Source organism: Netta rufina (assembly GCF_964035555.1).
Source record: "Netta rufina genome assembly, chromosome: 6".
Taxonomy (NCBI): Eukaryota; Metazoa; Chordata; class Aves; order Anseriformes; family Anatidae; genus Netta; species Netta rufina.
The window spans coordinates 40,100,553-40,122,336 of NC_140129.1; the positions used below are offsets into that span (position 1 = coordinate 40,100,553).

A 21,784-nucleotide genomic window follows, 5' to 3' on the forward strand; every position below is an offset into this window, starting at 1 on the left:
CTTGCCTTCCGAGTGATTGGCACCTCAGCAGATATACACAACAAGCCACTCTGTACAACAGAGCCTTTGAAAAAGCTGATGGGGTAGCAACTAGAGAGAGACTTGAAATTTACTTGTCCTCAGCCTTGACCCATTCACTCAAATGACTCAAGACTGTAATCTAGCTCACAAGGTGAATGTCCCCATAATTATCATATGGTTATACCGAAACTAATTCTGATTCTTCAACTTTAGCACTGTTGAATAACTTTTATGACATTCTGTGAAGATTATCAATCATAACGTTTTCTTTTTGTTAAACTTCTATTTTTATTCCTCTGTGTATGTACAGCAATCACATTTCAATGCCATACTACTACAATGTTACCCCTGCTGTAAACTACAACCATCCAAACCTGAGCAGGGGCAATTCACAATTCTCTCCCTCCATTTTCCAACTTATTAATGTCCTTCCAAGGATTATCACATAATCACTACTGTTTCAGAAAGTTGCTCTTCCAGCAGCAATTACTGGAGAATTTGAATCAGTTTCTACCCCCCGTGAAAAAGGTACATTTGTTGTTGAGGCTGCGTTGGGTATGAAGTCACATCTGGTAAAGGATTACCATCCAGTTGCTGAATATCACGTGCCCTCTAGTGGCTTGTCCTCTAACACTTGCATTGTTTTTGTGCACTTACTCAAAGTAGATATGAAGACAAGTCATTTGCAGCTGCCTAGCTCCAAGGAGCTCAGTGTCACTTGGCGCATAAACCAATAACGATATTAAAAATATTTTGCTTTGCTTTCATTACCTACCATTAAACTCTGTTTTCAAGGACAAAGGCCCAAAGCCATGATCAAGGGCAACAAAATACAGGGAATTCTCATATTTGGCCTTTAAGAACCATGCCTGTATCTAAGGAAAGAAGAGTTACGAATATGATATGTCAGAAATAGTGAAGTCTGCAAGGGATCTCATACTGCTCAGTGTGTTGCAATTGAATTACTAGAATTGATTCACTTTTTCCATCACCCAATGATATATATATATGTGTGTGTGTGTGTGTGTGTGTATATAGACAAGGATATTTAGGTGGATAAATCACATGATGACAAAGTTTAATCTTTCTAGTTATTCTGCCAGCAAAGTTATTTTATAACCAAAAACTACCCAGAAAGACATACCTTCTCCTTAATGATATTACCCTCCCCCGTCCAGCACTATTATTCGATGACTGGACACTTCTTCCCCTGTAGTCTATGAAAAACTTGGTATCCAGATACAAATCAGGACCTGAACTTCTCAGATTTCCTAGACCCACTGGGAAGAAACAGGGTAAGCTGTACAGACATGAAGCCAGACTTCCCACAGATTTTGTAGAAGGCATAATATATGCACATGTGAACAATTACAGCAATATAAAAATCACTGAATATATGGCTGCCTTCATTAATTGGTCTCTTCTATGCTTCAGACACTTAACAATAATGTTCTTTACAAAACTATTCACCTTTACTCCGAACTAATACAAAGAGACAATACAAACACAGGACAGAGAAAAAAAAAATTTAAAGCAATAAAAAATGTATCACACACCTGCAGCAGAATCATTTTTGTTTCTGTCATGTTCTTCTAGCATCTAAAATAGCTACACTGACTCAACTGAAAAATGTACTACCTATCTGTGACTGTGACTGAGCTTAAGAAAACAGAAATAATACTTCATCTCTCAGTTAACAGATGTGAAAACAGGATCAATTTATATCAATAGTCACAAGCTAGTAATTCTGACATTTGAAAAGAAGCAATACTGGAGAAAAGGAGAAAAAGAGTTATGAATAAAACCATGATACATCAGGAAGATATTCCATATGCCTATATGCTGAAGTGTCTGTTTTAGACCTGGTCTATGCGTGGTGTATAATTTTGCTAGTATCTATTAGCTAGATTAGATCAAGTAATCAGACTGTCCGCTTGGAAAGACATTGATTCTTGATTCTGCCAAGTAATTTTGTGAGACTTAGCAATCAGGTAGTAACTTGCTTGTGGAGTGCAGATTCTGAAAGAGAAATTGTCACGAAACATGAAAGAGCTCCAAAGCACTGAAAGCACTGCTCAAAGACAATTCCTATAACTCTTGTCCCTTTACCACAATCTCAATTCTGTGTCTTCCCTCAGGCATGCCTCCATTCTAAATTAAAAAACAAACACACACACACACACAAAATAACACCACCAACAAAACAACAAGAACTTTCTAAAAATATGTATAACCACTACAACATAAATTCCATTCCTAATTACTACCACTAAAATAATCTATCCTCAGTATCAGCTAAATATCTCTGAAGCCTCATATCTTTGTGATCAGGACTTCAGTGGAGATAGGACTGAGAATGGCAGGAAGAGATTTCAGCTGCTCTATCCTGTGGTCACATTCATTCCTCCCACATAGACAAAAAAAGTATAATGATCTCCAACAAAAAAAGCATAATGATCTCCAACAAAATATCAAAAGGAAATAAAGGAAAGTGTTAAATAAAACCAAATTTACATATCCATGCTGATGTTGTGGTATTTTAATAGTGCTGAGTGTTACTTTTCAAGAACAAAGTTTTCAGACAAGCATTATGCAGGTACGATTCCCATTCACAGCAGCTTCTGGTTTAAACATATAACAAGAGATGGAGATAGTGTAAACATCAGAAATAAATAAAAAGAAAGTGAGTGGCAGAAAAACAGAAAAAAAAATGGTGAATCATACCTAGTATCATAAGAAGTCTATGACATCAACTTATTTCTTGTTTAAACCAAGTTCCAAAGATTTTCACCAAAAAAAAAAAAATCTGGAATGACATACAATGGCACTAAACTTTTGTAGTATTAGTGCTTTAGGCAACACACCAAATCCATATTACATGATTGCCTTATCTGATAAGTTATGCACCAGCTCCTCTCCAAACTATCTGGTAAAAAACATTTTCTTTTACGCTGGATATATCCTCTGATTAACCCTCATTAGCAGGTTGTACAACATCGCTTTCATTTTTGGACTCATGATTCCCCATTATGTGACTAATACAGCCTGGGTCAATGGTTCAATTTGCCCCTGTGGGTTTAGCACTAAAAGCATAGACTCATGCCAGATGACCCATGGTCTGGATGTTAAGGGCATGAAGGGGTTGTCTAAGAGACAACGCTCTGAAAAGCCAAGTTTAAATATCCAAACCAACAGATCCAAACCTAAACCTGTTCGGAATTGCCTTCTTTTAATCAGTTTTATAGCGTTTGAGGAAGATATCACAGGAAGCATGGATGAGAACTGTAAGGTTCTTAGGCCTTATTGGAAATATTGTTTTGGCTTTAACTCAAGCCGTGAAGGACTTGTATTTTGTATTGAACTGTGCTCATAGACAAGGGATGGAGATGGTTACCTCAGTAACACTGCTATCTATCATTTTAAGCAGAAGCATGAAGCCAGTGTATATCATTATTAGGTGTCATGGTATCCAAAGAATCCAAATGATTCAACTGTCAAAATCCAAGTCTGAATTGCGGGGACTGAGGGAACACTATAATGGAGAAAAGAGTTTGACACTGACCTGCATGCAAGCTGCAGCAAGGTAAGCAGGCGCACATGGATTTTCCAGATTCTTCTGCTCTCCTTGCATTATTTATTTCAATTTTCTCACGGTTGATTTTCTTCTTTATTTTGCTAGCAGGTTCAGCAGCACCTGGGAGAAATTCATTTTCCTATGTGAATTCTGAGTTCACTCCTCCAAAAGTAAAAGTAGGCTGCCTCAGCACATTAAAACAACAGCTATTTACAAAAAGTACCCACCAGTGGGGGATATGTCTGATCTGAGTAGATAAGCTCTAATGAGACCTTACATTTGAAATGAAAGCACCGTGGACAGGAATGACTAACACAACTTTCCAAAATATGCCAACAGAGAAATATACAAGTTCACAACACTTTTACAATGCCTGCCTAAGAACTACACTGCTGTTGGGAGAAGGAATGACATAAGGATTTATTACATTTGCTATTGCATGTGTCAACTTCCAGGACTGAAACTTATTGACAATATCTAATAGTGATGAGCATGCAAATAGAAAAAAGAAACTTCTGATACTTAACCAGCATAAAGAGTTACTGACTTAGCTTCATTTGTCATTGCCATTAGCAGAATGCAGAGAAAAAAAATGCTGTATTATCTTAAGGATCCGTTCCCAAAACATCTGATTCAGCTCAGATACAAGGAGGGTACCATAGCCAAGCTCATACAAATACACTGAAAAATCAATATGGCTCTGCTGAGGCAGAGTAACATTAATATGAAAATCCTTAATTACTGAACAAATACTTCTGGAAAAGTTTGTTATTTCTCCTTCAGATCATCTGAAATAAGTCATTTCTCCAACCAAAAATGTCATCATCCATTTTAAGCTAAATATTTATTGGCAGAGACATGCAGTACTATTGGCTTCAATATTTGCAAGGTAAGATGCTTTTCTAGGGAGGAAATTGCTGCATACCAAAGCTATTTCCTGCCTCATACAGAAACGAATACGTACAGAACTGAAATATCAAATAGATCTGTTTTAGACAGGATGTCCTTTAACTTTTTCAGCTCTAAGAATCCCAGACAACAGTAGTCATCCATCAGGGTTGCTGTCAAGCTATAAATCCATACTGTTTTCTTATTACATGTTCTCTTCTACTTTCTTTTCTACTTAAATTTTCCCTCCTGATTCCACTTATATCTTTTTTTTTTTTTTTTTTTTTTTTTTACATTCTCACCTTCCTCTTGTTTTTAATTCTTAAAATCTAAGAACAAGACAATCCCCAATAAATCACATAATGAACATTTTTTTTCTTGTTTGTTTTTAGAATCTCTAAAAGAGCTAGTTTTTGTGACAAAATGTTTTGGCAGAGCAGATCAGAACATGTTTACAGCATATGAGAAAAATCTTTGGCATCACGTGTTATGGTTTCAGCAAATGCATGCAGATAAAATTAACACAGTCTCATCACAAGATACGCAGATTTTGCTCTTACTCAGGCAGGGTTTATACTTATATGGAATATTGCGGCATGATAAAACAGCAAGGGGTGGTAGTACTCCAGTATTGTTTTATATCATCCTTCTCCAGCCCACAGAGGCACACTGAGTGGAGTAGGACTCACCTTCTACTGCACCTGCCCACCACCTTGTTTAATGCCCAAGGGCCTGAAGGTCCCATTATCTTAATACAAAAGATTACCATCACTGACAGAGTCAAGATAATGACGAAACGCAATGAAGGTGTCTTCATCCACAACACAGTTTACATCATAGATGGTAAACATTAGAAAATAATTCCTTAATGGAAGTTTTAATTTTAAATACTGAAAATGAAACCATGAATAAATATATCCCATATAGATAGTTGCAGATTTGGGCATGTCTACTTCCAGCTCTTATATTTCATTGAAAGGTTATTATAATTAGACATTTATCTTGGGTGATGTTATTTCTACAGAAGATATCTTTTTGAACAATGCTATTTCTACATGGGATGAAACAGGATTAACTACCATAACTCTGGGATTATAAAAATCACAGAAAAAAATCAGAAAATCTTACTGATGGTACGGTTATTTTAGAATTAAGTACTAATCTTGCCAACAACATCAAATGGAGAAAGAAAAAACATTAATGAATGCTACCTTTGGGACCAGGTCCTTTGCTGTTTTGAGCAAGTGCTTCTCTTCAACTCTCACAGAGAATTGCAGTAACCATACTGCCTTGATACTGGTCTGAGGCAATAAAAACGGTTTAAGAAACACTCTAGCTTTTTGGATGTCTTCACTGTCAATGACAGTATTTAAGCAGAACACACCATATTCATTAACACTGTAACTAAGTTTTATTATTATTGTTGATATTATTATTATTATTTAAGAAGGAAAATAAATCACAATAAACTACACATGGAAAATTATCTGAAGTCACGCATGAAACTGATACTTGTGCCATCAGTGCTGGAAAATTCTTAGCCAGAGCCTACCACGACTAATGATGGCTATTTAGTATCTTAGGCAATAAAGAAAAATAACAGATGTTTCTTATTAGCTGCAGGTTGGGATGTAGTTTTCAGTGGCATAATATTTTATCACTCATGTTTCCTCCTTGAAAATTCATTTGTTCACGATTAGCACAAAAATCAGTTATTTTATGAAGAGGCTCTGATAATTAAGGGCAAAATTATGGTGCTGCTGAAGACAAAGGAATTGTGGTCAAAGACTTCATTTCATATGATTTCATATCACAACTTGATTTCATATCACTTGATTTCATATTCACTTGATTTCATATCACAACTTTTCAAAGAGCAAGTACTCTGATGAATGACTAAGGTAGATCTTTTGGCTGAAATTATGAAATACTGGATAATTTAAACATTATGACAAGTAGGTATTTTCAATAAATTCTGTGAAGCTTTTATACAACTGAAGTAGTATAACTCTATCTTCTTACTATGCATTAGTTAGTTTAGAATGGTTTGCTAAATGCTGCATTGCTGTATTTTTGAAGTGTGACAAGTTCTAACAGACCTGGTAACAAAAGATTTTTTAAATACTTATTAATATAATTCACAACAGAGAGAAAGTCTCTGTGGCTAGTGGTTAACAGCCTTCTGGGCTTGATTTCAGAGTACAAGTAACTGTCTGGTTTGCCGTGTGCATATTTTGGATACCATGCATCCAAAGTATTTAAATATTTTGAAAATGACAGTGATTTTAATGGATTCTTTCTCATACGTGAACGCTAGCTTCTGAGTATCACCATCATGTTTTTGTGTTGTTGTTAATGTACTCTTGCTTAACTTTCTTCTTTAGACACATAGAACAATAACGACTATGTAAAAAGATGCAATGGAACTTGCAACAAAACACAGGGGGCCTAGGTTAGATTTCTCAAGGATCGTGATCTTACTTGCTTTAGCACTACAGCTCTTTTTAGTAAAATCATATTTAGGCTTTCAAAAGTGAACTGAGATTTTTTTTTAGTTGTATAGGCTGCTTCTGACCTTATTGGTGGACCAGATGCTAGTCCAGAGAGGTGCTACACAGCAAGGCAGGGCCCCGAAAACAGCTCTCCAGAAAAGCAGCCCCTGTTCTCCCACACCAGTGTGGAAGAGAGCAACGGGGCTGAAGCTGGATGTTTCTGTGTACACACCAGCTTCAGCAGCTCCATGTTGCATTACAAACTGCTGGAAACAACACTTCCCTTCTCCCTGGTCTTTCCAATCCCAATACACTGCCATAATAGAGAAGATGATGGCTGGATATACTTGCCTGTGACTATCATGTGAACTATTCCAGATAAGAATAATAAAAATAATCTGGATATAGAGTCTACATGTGCATTTCTTAAATTCTAGCTGCTTTTTTTTTTTTTTTTTTTTTTCCTCAAAATAAGCATGCATTTCAGCAATGTACTGGCTGGACACATAGCAATATAAAGTCAGTTATGTCCAAAAGATTGCAATTCAAATAGAAAACTAAAATCTAGTCCCTATATTTGTTTGGATAAGGTTTGAATATAGGTCTCCAGATCTTTTTTGATCACACATTCCAATCAGTAAAAATGTTTTGAGCCTGTATCCCTCATGTATATTTATATAAATTATATACATGTTAAATGAAATCATACATATAATAAATAATAAACAAATTATACATGTATACAAATTATATGCGTGTATTGCTATACTAATATATTAGTGCATTATAAAAGATAAAAATAGAAATTTTAAAAGGATGAGATGAAGTTTTTTTTCTTAAATAATTTCATTTTATTTATTAGTGGTAGAAAACCTTGTCTTCTTACTAAAAATAATGTTTACAACAAAGCAGATAAATTCAATAACAAAAAATATTTTGTTTCAGTAAGATTTACGTGATTGAATATGCTTCACTAAACCCTTACTTTACATTCACTTGCATTTACTGGTTTTATTATTTTGAAAATATCTGCTAGGTAGCATACTTCTGACAGCCACTTGTCATCACAGAAGATGTCAGCATATTTGGAACAGAACTTTTTGTGAAAGAAATACACATAACTCATCCTAGGGAAGAGTTCAACAACTATGTTAAGAACTTTGCATGAGTTGACCAGCAAACCTATGTGTGGGACAAAAGATATCCCTGGTCACTCACCACATCATTACAAAGTATTATAATGATTCCACTGTTTAAAGGTCTTGATTTTATAATTTTATAAAATTTATAATTTAAAATTTTATAAAATTCATAATTTTATAAAATTAACCACATCAATGACATCCTCTAGCATTTTGTGCACTTCTGGCTCCAACTTTGTTGCTGCAATAGTTTACTATGAATTATATGAATTATGCAGCAAATGAAATTCATGTGTGGTGCTATCCTTGTAACCTTACCTCAGATTATTATTGGATTTTGGATTATTGGATACTGGGTTATTATTAATCAACTCAAAGCAGCTTCTCTATCAGTTGTTACACTTGTGTGTTTGGTTTTTTTTTCCATAAAATATTGTTTTTATTAAAGAAGTAATTTGCTGTTGAGAATATAACTTCTCTTGCCCCTTCTTAGTGGGGCAAGATATCCTTATTTTATTTTTGTTATTAAGTAAGAAATCTTAAAGGAGGCTTCTAAAGATTTATTGTTTAGTGAAATTTTGTAAAGTATTGGATTGAGTATCACATGACTTTAAAAAAACACTGAGAGGCTTGTCTTCATATTCCAGCTGCTTCATTTTTAGAAGTCTGGCCTATCATGATGGCTTCATACTGTCATTAGCTAATATTGCATGGCACAATGCACATTCAGGGGGAGGTTTATTGTTAATGATAGCAGGTGTAAATCCACATTTAATGATCATTTCAGCTCTTTTTGGCTGACTTTTTGTCAGATCTCATTAGATTGTCATTGCTTTCCCTCGTAAAGTGTTTGATGAAGAGTTTGTGACAGAGGTTGGGAACCGTCAGCTTTGCCACTTGTTTTCTCGCACTTGCCACCTCGGTGCCGTGTGTGATGCGGGACCCTCTGACACACGGAACAAGCAAGAGCACCAGTGCCAAGCCGCATGTCAAATATCCATACCAGTAACTTCTTTTCTTATTTCGTAAATAGAAAGTAAAGACACTCTGAATGTTTCTTCAGTCACCCCAAGGCACCCTCCCCGCGCACCCCACTTTGGAGATCGCTGCCAGGTACGAGCAGTGAGCGACTGCTCTGCTATTAACTTTTGTCCAGGCTAACTGGGTGCCCTGCTTTTATAATTAATACGTTGAATCTTTCAAATGTCTGGTTTAAGCAGGCAAATTTCAACCTTCTTTCCCCAAAGGGTTTGGAAAACCTGTTGACGGGCGTCGCTGTCTAAATTCGGAGCGGAGAATCAGCCACAGGGGCTGACAGCGCAGGGAGCCGGGACACCGGCCGGCCCAACGCTGCCCCTCCCGTACCTCACGTCCTTCCCGTAGCCGCTGCCTCGCTCCCCGCCGCCTGCCTCTCGGGACGTCCCCGGGCCGCAGCCCCGCGCTCCGACCGCCTCTTCCACCGCCTCTTCCACCGCCTCTTCCACCGCCTCTTCCACCGCGCCTTCCCCCGCCGCTGCGGGCCGTCAGGCTGACAGACCCGGGCGGGGCGGGCCCCGCCCCGCCCCGCCCCGCCCCGCCCCGCCGCCTCATGGGCGCCGCCTCCGGCCGGCCCAGCCCCGCTCCGCCTGACGGGCCCGCGCGAGGCCGCTCCCCGCCGCCGCTCCCCGCCTGGCGATGGTGCGAACGGGGCGCCCCGCGCCCTGCCCGACGGCGGCCCGGCGGCCTCCTGCAGGTAGGGGCCGGGGCCGGGACTCCCCCTCCCCTCTCCCTGCCGCCGCCGCTCCCCCGCCCTGCCCCGCGCCTGCCTTGTGGCGGCGGCTCCGCGGGGTCTCCGCCGGTCCGGCCGCAGGCGCCGGCCTCGCGGGCGGACCCCGGCGCAACCGGTGGTCTGAGCCCCCTGGGGCGCCCGGGGCCGGAGGGGCTGCGGGGCGGCACCGGCAGCGCGGAGCCGGGGGGTGCCCAGCGGCTGGGGCAGCCCCGCCCTGCCCCGCCCTGCCCTCCCTGCCGTCCCGGCCGCTCCCGCGGGGCAGGACTCGCCCGCTTTCCCCCGCCTCCCCCGCTTGGGCCGGCCCCCACGCCTCAGCGCCGCGGGTTACGTGCGCCGTGCGGCTGGCCCTGAACTCGCTCCGACTCGGCCGGAGCCGTGCGGGCGGGGCTGCTGCCCTCCTCGGCGGGGGGCGGGGGGCGGCCGGGTGCTGCGGGGCGGCCTCCCCGGCCTCCGCCTGCGGCTCCGCTGCGGCCCGCTCCGTGCGAGCTGCGGGTGCTGCCCGTGCGGGGCCGGTGCCTCAGCGGGCAGCCCTTGCCCTGCCTGCTGTCCGCCAGCTCCGGGCGCTGCCCCTCGGAGCGCTGCCGCGCGGGAGCCGCGTTCCCGCCCGGTGCGCTGGGAGCAGCCGGTGCCCGAGGGGTGCGGGGCGTGGCTCATCTGTCTCATTTTACCCCTCAAATGTCTTTTGCGTTCTCAAGAACTTAATCTTCAAGCATGCTTTTACGTGTTTGTGAAGTAACTTCTTTTGCAGCTTCGCTAGCTGACTTCGCTAGGCCTTTTCTGGATGATTATTTTCGTCCCTCCGGTGACAGCGGCGGTTGCGTTGCACCTGAAATGGCCTTAAAACCACTGCGATAGTGCCCTAGTGCTTGTCCTGGTATTCCTTAATGTAGGTGACAGTAAGCTGCAGAAGTTGCAGAGAAGCGTTTTCAGGAGGCTTCACCTGCGGGCACTGCCATGCGGTGATCCTTGCACAGGAATGCCAGGAAGCGAGTTGTTTCAGCTCAGCACCTAGCGAGCGAAGGCAGTGCAAGTGAATACGAGGGTAAAGGCACCCTTTATTCTGGCCACAGCATCAACAGTAACCTTGGGATCTCCAAGGTGCTGTGCCTTTGCTTTGTATTCATTTTTGTCGCTGTTGTTTTCCCACCCTGCTTCTTTGAAAGCTGTGGTGTGTTTTAATATGGAAATTGGTAAGGATTTTGGCACTTAATGCTGAACTGTTAAGTTAAATGGATTACAGGGTACTTAAAATATGAAAATTGAGCTCCATATTAAAACTTTGAGACATCTCTCTTAATTGCTTTGAAAAAAAAAAAAAACAGCTTTCTGGTGCATCTATATTACACTCTCCTACAACCACGGAATAGCTGCTAGTAGCAACTATTTTCAAGTTAGTGAAAAGATTGAAATAAGTCTCATGTGATTTGCAGTCATTATAAGCAACTCTTTTCCCAGTGGGCTTGTAGTAGGCAAGACTCTCAACTGGTCACTTAGCGTTTAAATCTTTTTCCCATTTTTGGATATCTCCCTCTTCTTCTCCCACCCTTGTGGTTTTTGTAAAGCTTTATAGTGTTAAAAGTGTTTCCTTGGCTATGTGTGTCTGATCTCTTCTGTTAAATTAAAACCATCAAAAGCACTTGTATTTACAAATTGGCAGTCCTGCAAATGTGTGCTTAAGTGAAGGTCCCATTAAATGAACGATTCCCTTTTGGGGTTTGACACATTCCTAAAAGTGAATGCATCTGCATATCTAACAAGCTGTGGAAGAACGGACCTCCAGCTAAGATCTTGAAATATCCTGGCTTTTTCTTTTTTTAATCATTTGTTGGTATTGTTTAAATATGCCTCTTACGTGAACTCCCTTTCCAGAGAAATTTCACACCTTGTGAGCTTCAGGCTATTTAGAATCCCGATGCTCTTTACTAGAAGACAACTGGAAATGGTTGACATTTTTATTTCAGTGATTTTCTCATTTTGTAGTTAGATTGCCACCAGAGTTTTATTCTAGGTCTCGACTGTATTTGAAGCTGTAAGATTGCTAGGTGATCTATTTGCTGCTTAAACAGTAGCATAATTAACTGTATGTAGGCAATGCTGAAAAGAAAAGACAAGCTGAGATACTGCAGAACTCTACACTGCTTCAAACATGACTGAAGGACAATTGTTAATTCTAAAACTAAACCTGCTATCAGAAAATACAAGGAGATAAGCTAGATCTGATAGAAAACAGTTGTCAGATAGACAAATGCATGTGTTTGGGGGGGGGGGGGGGGGGAAGGAGAAAAAACTTCTTTCTCATGCTATTTAGCCAAGTAATTTTTGAAGTTTTTCTCAATTTCCTGTCATCCCCTGCCCCTCCCTACCACTACCCCCAGTATTTAAATTTGAAGACTCTTGTCCTGATTATTAATAAGAAGAACATGAACCTTGTTGTAAGAGGAAGCAACTTGTTCAAAATAATCAGAATGCATACTGAGTTTGTTCCTTCTTATGCTGGCAGTTTTAAAACTTAAAATACCTTTGTGAATGGGAAGGTACTTGTTTCAACAAGATGTTTTAGATAACTTCATATGTTCTTTGTTCAGAATTGAATTTTCTGACATGCCTCAGAACTTAAATTGTTATTGTTAGGTCTTCTGTAGCTTAATTAGTGCTAATTGGTTTTGTGATTGGCAGATATCTTAATAAAATAGAATTAAGCTTGTTAGAACACAAGTGAAAGATAAATATGCATCTGCATTATTAGCTTTATCCTAGAATACCTTGAACAAATCATGAAACCTTTATTGCTGTTAGTGATGCTTTTTGAAAACTAAGTGTTCAGAGTTGTGGGTGTGTTTGTTTGTTTGTCGTATTTAAAGTGGGATTTATTACATCTGAGATTTATGGGGGAAAGAATTCATACCAACATATTAAGGTGTTAAGATTTAATATAAGTTCAAGTGACTGAAAACCCATTGACTTCTTGATTACAGTATTTGGAAGTTGAATTAAAATTTCTGTGTCATAGTCTATTCAAGTCTTTCTTGGAACTCTTTGGTTTAATTCTGTGTATGTGCATATATACAAGTGAAGTAAAAATAGAATTAAATACCAAAAGATAATTTTGTGTTAACAATTAATCTGGGGTACAGGTATTTTTGTTTTGTTTGGCATGGAATCCCGTCTGTACTTTTACATAAACTGTATTTTCTTCTTGCAGTCAAAGCTGGAGGTATGAGAGTGTCTAAAAAGCAAGAAAATGGACTTGTTAAGAAAAACACTAAACCTCCAGGAAAAGACAAGACAAGGTATTGCACTGCAGGGCTGGTTTCCCTGCTCCATAGGTGAAGGTCATAGACAACAGGTTGAAGGTTGAAAATAAAGACAACTATTCAACTCTGAAGAGTTTAATTCTTAAAGTAACTTGTGCTACGTAGGATTGCTAAACAGTCTGGCAGACTTCGGTCTGACTCCTGCTTTTGTTTGTGTGTTTTTACCCCCACTGGGATTTAAGTTGCCTGTATTACTTCTGATAAACAGATTTGCATCTGGCATTTCTGAGTATCTTTTGCTGCCATCAAGAAGTCTTCCTTTTTAGTTGAATATCTGTCTACATTGAGTCATAGTATCAGTATCTGACAACCAACACAAAGTACTGTAATCTAGTAGAATCCTTGTGAAATAGATTATTTTACCAGGATTTAAAAGGGAAGCTTGTGACTAGACCGACAGCTGAACTCAGGTTTTGGATGAATGTGATTTTATTTTTTACCTTTTTCTTTTTCTGGATAGCTTTTAATATTAAAATCAGCTTTCTTTACTTTTTTTTTTTTTTTTTTTTTTTTTTTTAAACACTAGCATAGTGACACTGTTTTGGCAGGTCTACAGAAATCACCACTGTGGGTTTGTTTGCTTTTCTTTTTCCCAATGGCTTGGAGGACACTGATCTAATTTTTTTTTTTCTTTTTTTTTTTTTTTTTGTAACAAAGCTGAGACAGTAACACTGACTTCTTTCCTGTTTACTTGTTCACTGTACTGTGATCAATGGGTATTCAATATAGCATACATACCTTGTTGGAATGATGGATTTTGTCAGGTTGCAGTCATACAAGCCACAGGAAAATTGTTAAGTAGTAATCATACAGATTCCTTGTCCCTGTGTTTCTGATTCAGATGAGATCATCTGATAGAGCTGTAATAGTGACTTGTTTGAGACTAAGTGGCTGGTCTGAGCTGAGTTCAGTCTTGGCAGGAGATGAACTTTGAGATCTAGTTCTAAAAAAGTGTGCTTACTCTAGAGGTGCTGTGTAATATATTGCATGATAGAATATAATTCATCATCTTAATGGCTAATTAGATGCCTGCATGAGTTTATAGATAATACATAAAAACTGGTTATAGCTCGTTACGTAAGAGAAGTGACTCTTGTTTGGGGGGTTTTTATTTCTTTAATAACCCTTTTTTTTTTTTCTGGAGTATTTTAGTTCGGAAGCTTTTTTTCACCAGTTGTTAGTTGTCTGGGTCCAATCTTGCTGCTGTCTTTTTACAGAATATGGTTATCCGATGGCATAAACGTATATTTAATATCTTCTGTTTGTCAATGTGGCAAACTAACAATTCCTAAATTGAAATTTCAATAGAAAGTTTATCTTGTCTCATCTACCAAATCATTAGCTTCATTCAAGCAGTATCTGCTTTTTCAAGAGTCACGGTTAAGGTGTTTGGTTCCATGTATATGGCTGATACTGGCTTTTCTTGACTGCATTTTAAGTTACAGAGGTGTCACTGCAAATAATAATATCATCAGAAGTATGTATAATCTTCTAATGCTTATCTAAAGTATTTCGTACCCACAGCTTATTTATTTGGAATGCTGGTGATGTGGCTAATTCGCGTTGAACTACAAAGAAGTTAATGGGATAATCTTGTACAAAAAGTTCTTGCTTGACAATTTGCTGATGTCAAGGGAAATATTCCCCTGCCAGAGGATGAATGTTTTTCATAGGCCTAGATTAGAATCAAGAAAATGACAAAGTCAAATTTTTTACTTCTGTCTTTTCATTATAGACTTCGGTGAAGCTATTCCACAGTGTACAAAATTAGTATTTCCTATAAAATATACTACTATAAAATATAGTACTTTCTATAAAACTATGTATAAATAAAAAAAAAAAAGCCACAACACATCTTCCATTGCTCTATTCTGAGGCAGCATACTTTCCTTTTTATATCGTATAATTAGCTCCAAAACTTAAATTTCAATTACAAAATGTTTTGTATTAACAAGTTTGAAAAATAAGTGGCAATGTTTTTGCAAGATGGAGATACTAAATACTTCTCTTTCTCATGCTTTACAGTGCTGTCGTCAGTATTTCAAAAATTCAGAAGATGAGTGTCGTACTGGCAGAAGCACTGGACAAAGTAAGTACATGTGGAAGAACAAGATAGGCATTTGTCAAGGCCTCTCCATAAAACTAAACAACAACAACCAAACAAAAAACAGTGAATTTTCCTTAAATTACTGTCATCTGATATTTGTAGGCTTGTCTACTACTATATACTACTAAATATTCCTGATGATAAATAGCCTCTGAAGAAACATACTATGTGGGTGAAATGCTAGATGGCTAAAATATAACTAGCGGTCTCTTATTCTGCTATTTTGTAATTAATTTTTATTATTCTGTGCATTTCTACTCCTATTTAGCAGTAAATAAGTAGCCACAAAGTGGTTATGTATATGTGTTATAGAAAAGGACTGTTAGATATTTTAAAGTGTATTTTGTTTTTTTTTTTTTTTAGTGGTACGTTGATTTCAAATTCACAGAACATAGAATGGTTTGGGTTGGAAGGGACCTTGAAGTCCACCTAATTCCAATCCCCTGCTGTGGGCAGGGACACCTCCCACTAGACCAGGTTGCCCAAAACCCCATCCAACCTGGTCTTGAACACTTCCAGCATGGGGCATCCACAACTTCTCTGGGCAACTTCTCCCATTGTCTCACCACGCTCAGTAAAGAATTTTTTCCTCATCTGTAATCTAAATCTACCCTCTTTTAATTTAAAGCCATTACTCCTTGTCCTGCAAGTGCACAGGTGGGAAGCTCATGTCAAACTGTTTTAAGTGATCCTTGAGACAACACGTACAACGTATTGCATTGTTGCTCCATATACAGTTATTTCACCTGGGGACTGATACAAGATAGTCAGACATCTGACTGATTTCTCTCTTGGAAATAGAAGATTACTTAAATTTTATGTCACAAGGCTGCTGATAGACTCTTCTATTTCTTCTATCATTATGCTTACAGGTCTAGTATCTCTTGCTAGGTTGTTGATGCAGAGTCTTACACTTAAATATTGCAAAAGCTGATTTAACAAGCAGCTTTTTAATTTGCATGCTAATCAGATCTGACTCTCATCTGTTTTTCATACACATGCAATCTTTAGATTCCGAAGCATACAAAGAGTTCCTCATCTGTAGAGCTTTGTAAAACATCAGTCACATTTCAACATAAGCCTTTCATCAACAGATGGGATCAAAGCTTTACTATGTAGATCTTGAAATTTGGCTTAGACTTATTTGTTAAGGAGAAATAGAGATATCATCTTGTTTTTCCTCTATTTCCCATCTCTTCTGCTCTGATCTCCCATTTTCTTCTACAGTTGGTTTCCAGAATCTCATACATAAGCCTTCTTTAGAAGTTTAAAAAGTGATAATTAAATAATACAATGATGGTGGTTTGAATCAGGAAAAGTAAGAATTTGTAACCACTTAATGTTAACTTGGTTACAATTTATTTGTTCTGCTTTCCTTGTCAGTTCATTCTATGAACTACTGAGAAAGTCAATTCACAGATGGTAGTCAGACTAATGTCAAAATTTTAAACCAGAAACTATTAAATGTACAGAATCACTGAGTTCTGTGTTGATTACTTGAACTCTTTGTAGAGTTAGGTTTAACTACTTTCATGTGATGGAATTTAGGAGGAGAACAACAGAAGTTGTATTCTATTACAACTTTTTTCCCCATTTTAATGTTACAGATGAGCCACAAAATTCCTGCAACAGCATTACAAGTTGCTCACCAAAAGCCACAGCCTGCCTTGGAGAAGTTCATGCTACCTAAAAGAATTTACATTATTCAACAGCCACGGAAATGTTAAAATATGCATTTAAAAACTCATGTTTACATAGAAGCAAATTTCTATTCTAAATAGCACTTAGCACACTGCGGTAAAGGATCAAAAACTGTGGAAATAGTTTGACTGCCTTGTATCTTACTGTGTTTCTGTTAGTGACAATAAAATACTTTATAAAAAGAGTTACTCAGTTACTTGGGTTTTATTAAAATATATAGCTTCTGTCTAATCTATTTTTAGTAGTGTTCAATAATAACTCAATGCCAAGAAGCCTAACAGCTTCACTTCCTGTGTGAGTTTTGACTGAAGTACTGGAATTGTCCATCTTTTCTGTATTTTTTTTTTAACTCAGTGTGATAGCAAAGGTGAAGTGAATGTGATCCTAAGAAAGGTCACAACTGAAAGGCGTGTTTTCTGAGAGAGTTGGTATGTCAATTGTAAATGGAGTGAAGTACTGCTTAAAATCCAGATTGCCTAATGCTTTGACCTCAGTGTTTATTTGGGTCTTTTTTTTTTCCTCTTATAATTTAGGCTGAGGTGTTCCATACCAATGCCTGTCTCAGGCTGATTGCATGACATGGCAACTTCAGAGGGTCCTGGGAAAAACCTACAGATTTTTCTTGCATTTGTTTCTGTAAGGAAGTTCAGCTTATTGTGCACTGGAGCATTTTCTAAGGTGAGGAGGAAGGGAAAATGATGGTTGAAGCTGACATTGGAAAGTTGGACAGGTTAGGAACTTTTAAGGCCCTCAGCTAATAGAGGTTTCCAAACACTTTTTCCTTGAAGGAAGATGTCTCAAGAATTTAACAGCAAGAAGCCCCTCTTTGTCCTTAATGACTCCCCTGCTGGGATCCAGACAGTAGGAAGAGCCAAGTGAGAACAGTCTGTGTTAACCCATTTAGGGTTGAGGAGTAGGAATGAAGGAAATACATGACTTGGACTCGAACCTCTGGGATGAGAGGGAAGACATGAAAGAAGAGTCAGGTTGCAAGGAACACAGTGATTTGCATATGGAGTTTAAGGTTGGGATGCTAGAATGGCAGATGAGCCTGAAAAGCAATTAGACTCAGTACAGACTGGAAGTAGTAGGACCTGAGGGATCAAGCTTGAAAATGGGAGGAGCAATTGTAAATAAAAGAACAGGAAGTATCCTTGAGCCCTGCATGCTTATGCTGTCAGGAAAGACAATAAAAATAGTCAAAGTCCTGCCAGAGAATAATTATCTCCTCCTGCTCATTGGTTGGGTAGGGGTAGCTCAGCTTTTTTTCTTGCTCTGAATCTAATTCTGTTTTTTTTTTTTTTTTTTTTTTTTTTTTTTTTTTTTGTTGGTTTTTTTTTGAGGTAGTAATTGCAGATGAATGTGCCACTAAAATTGCAGTCAAGCACTTCAGGCAGACTCAATATGAAAAGTGATGCTCAGAAATGCATTTATATTGTCTGTAAGGTTTCTTTTTATAGTGTGCTGCACATGACTACAGTGAAAATTTATTGAACATATGAAGCCCTCTCCTTAGAGGAGAACCCTTAGAGGAGAAAAAGGGGGTTACTCAGAATTAGTGTTACCACTTAATATGAATGTCTGCTTCACTTTATTCATCTATGAAATGTAAATAACTTTATATGTTGATTAAAGATTAAATTATGATCACAGGAGGGGGTGATTAGTAGTATGTGCAATAAATAACTTGGTTACACCCTGAACAAATAAGAAAAATTCAAATACCACTGCTAGTACATGTTCACTACAGAATAAATGCCAGAAAAAAAAATTTATAATTCTGATCTTTACTTTTTTTTTTCTGAAGAAAACTAATAGCTAGTGAAAATAATAGGGCCTGATTCTGATGGCGGTTAAGGAATATTTCTTTCTCTGAAGTAATCTGCTTCCAGAAACCTATGCATATGCTTGCCAAGGATCTCATGCCAGATAAGGTTGTGTTAGTAAAAAGGATTATTTTCTTTTTGAATTACACCCATCAACCTTCCCCTGGATGCTAGATTAACTGGACACCTAATTATTCTGGACTGTGCTTAATATATACTTGAGTGAAGAATCAATTCAAGCATCTTTTCCTAATAACTTGAAGGGACGGTGTGTATCCTGTCACACTACAGAAACTGGTGACTGGTGAATTGCACCCTGCTGCAAGGAGCTATTCAAATAGCTTGGGAGCAGAGAGGTACGGGATCCTTGTTTCTATCCTGCACCCCTAGAGTGGCTGAAAACATTACTATTCTAGCTGTGTGCAAATCACTGTGGGGATCCAGTCACTTATTGCAGCACTTCATTGTTGCAGCTGCATAAAATCCTATGTTGTGATACAATATTAACATTGCTATGGCAGTGAGTAAACAGAAGAATCTGACCACCCTTCTACTTGTTCCATATTGAATTTTTGCAGTCTGTTCTCTAATGAATATTATCTAAACAGTTTAAAACAACATGTTTAGGGTAGGGATGGCATGCTAAATAGAGAAAGTAGCTATGGGGAACGTATCTATTGACATGAATCAGGTGGTCATGTTGCTTATGGACCTAACCCAGTTTTAAAAGGTCCTCATACAGTGCACCTGTAGCAGCTTCGATACTATATAGTTGAATTAAATATATTCAGTAACTCGGTTTTCTCTGGTATAGTGACTACTCTGTCTGCACTGGGAGTTGTGCAGTATAGGCTCAGTCTATGTTTTTAAGAAGCATCAGTCCTGGAAAAATGCATCTGCGCGTGTTGCAGCTGTGCCTAGGATCTGTAAGTGTACAGTGCATATTTGGAGTGGTTGTATGGTAGTTCCAACCACCCTATCACAAAGACTGCTTTAATGTAAAATATCTTCCATATTCTACCTATATAAAATTTTAATGTAGAGAAAGGGGACCTAAAACGAAGCCAGGAGGCCTATGTTCGATAAGCTCAGTTTATGGGTTTTACTAAATGTCAAGCAGGTGCAAGTCCCTCTTTTGCAGTAATATGTATCCTGCAGAGGAAGAAATCCTGGCAACTGATCTATTTCATTTCCTGCATTCCCCTGTGGCATTATTACATGTAGCATTTAATGTTTGCTTTCTGTGTCAATAGCACTTGCTATTTGGAGAGAACCTGAAAGTTGGTTTTACTCAGCTGGGCAGATGAGCACCACCACAACTGCTTTCTCACTCCTCCCTCAAAGGGAAGGGGGGAAAAATATGATGGAAAGAGCTACAGGGTTGAGATAAAGACAGGGACATCACTCTGTAATTATTATGATGGACAAAACAGACTCGGCGTAAGGAGATCAGAGAATTTCATTACATATTACTAACAAGCTAGAGCAGTGAGAAACAAACCAAAACCAACCAACCAAACAAAAACCCTACAGCCACCTTCCCCTCCTCCACCCTCTTCTAGGCCCTCATCCTGAGCAGCACAGGGGAATGAGAAATGGAGTCTGCAGTCAGTCTATAACGCTTTATCTCCGCTGCTCCTTCAGGGTCACTCTGCCCCTGCTCCCCATGGGGTCCCTCCCACGGGATGCTGTCCTTCACAAACTGAGCCTGCGGGGCTGCCCATGGGCAGCAGCTCCTCAAGCACTGCTCCCGCACGGCTCCATCCCACGGGGTCCATCCCCCAGGAGCAAACTGCTCCAGCACGGGTCCCCCATGGGTGGGCAGCAGCTCCCCCCAGCCCCCTGCTCCTGCGTGGGCTCCTCTCCACGGGCTGCGGCTCTGGCCCGGGGCCTACTGCTGCGGGGGTTCTCCATGGGCCTCAGCGTCCTCCAGGCCACATCCACCTGCTCCACAGGGGGCTCCTCCACCCATGGGGGGGCTGCAGCGTGGAGATCTGCTCCGTGTGGGACCCATGGGTGCAGGGGGACAGCCTGCTCCACCAGGGGCCTCTCCATGGGCCGCAGGGGAACTACTGCTGCCTGCCTGGAACACCTCCTGCTGCACTGACCTTGGTGTCTGCAAGTCTGTTTCTCACTTCTCATTCCCCTAGCTGCTGTTGCACAGCATTTTGTTTTTGTTTTTTCCCTTTTATCAAATCTGCTTTCACAGAGACGCAAAGAACATCGCTTATTGGCCTGGCTTTGGCCAGCGGCGGGTCCCTTTGGAGCCATCTGAAACTGGCTCTTACCTGACATGGGGCAGCTGCTGGCTTGTTCTCACAGAGGCCACTTTTGCAGCCCCTGCTACCAAAACCTTGCCATGTAAACCCAGTACAGAAGTGTACAGAGAATAAACTCTTCTGCTGAAGTGTTTTATAATTAAGAACACTTCCATTTCAGCCAAGTCAATCTTTTACTTAACTGTTGCATTCTGACAAGTGCTTTTCTGTAAGGTGCTTTATTTTCTCAAATTTATATATATTTATTAAGGTGTCCTGCTTATAACAGTATTCTTAATAACAAGAACTAAACAGAAAACAAAAATTGTATTTTAAACTTTAAAGAATAGACTTGACAGTTTTTCATCCTGTTTGTGCCATCAGCTCTTTGACATCTTTTTTGTTTGTGTTTGCATCATTGGTGATGCTATGATGAATCAGTTTTACCTTCTGTTTTAGGGAGTTTTATCTAGTTCTAGTCTGAATTTATTACTTTGCCTTTATTTAAATATGAACTGCAGCTAAATTCAGAACATAAGGAACGAATACAGTTGGTTTGCTGGAAAAGATCAAAGCCTTGCAGGAAGCCTGCTTTTGCAAATGATGGAAGCATTTAACAAGAATGGCATGCTTTCAGGAAACAATTTCTTCTGTAGAACTTCTTGATGGAAATAACATTGCTTAATATAGGGT

The 21,784-nt window shown here is 39.4% G+C and overlaps 1 protein-coding gene across 1 annotated transcript; it reads left to right on the forward strand.

The window, feature by feature from the left end:
* Nucleotides 1-9,752: 9,752 nt before the first annotated feature.
* On the forward strand, nucleotides 9,753-17,102 carry DAPL1 (death associated protein like 1). Its single transcript, XM_084288599.1, has 4 exons — nucleotides 9,753-9,849; nucleotides 13,088-13,175; nucleotides 15,225-15,288; nucleotides 16,914-17,102. Exons 1-4 carry the CDS (start codon nucleotides 9,792-9,794, stop codon nucleotides 17,031-17,033), a joined length of 330 nt encoding a protein of 109 aa, XP_084144725.1. The 5' UTR covers nucleotides 9,753-9,791; the 3' UTR covers nucleotides 17,034-17,102.
* The last annotated feature ends 4,682 nt before the right edge of the window (nucleotides 17,103-21,784 follow it).

Bases quoted from the DNA above. Each gene is read 5' to 3' on its own strand.
- DAPL1 (XM_084288599.1), top strand. From the start codon at position 9,792: ATGGTGCGAACGGGGCGCCCCGCGCCCTGCCCGACGGCGGCCCGGCGG. The intron at 9,850-13,087 runs GTAGGGGCCGGG...TTCTTCTTGCAG, and splicing joins GGCCCGGCGGCCTCCTGCAG to TCAAAGCTGGAGGTATGAGA. The intron at 13,176-15,224 runs GTATTGCACTGC...CATGCTTTACAG, and splicing joins CCAGGAAAAGACAAGACAAG to TGCTGTCGTCAGTATTTCAA.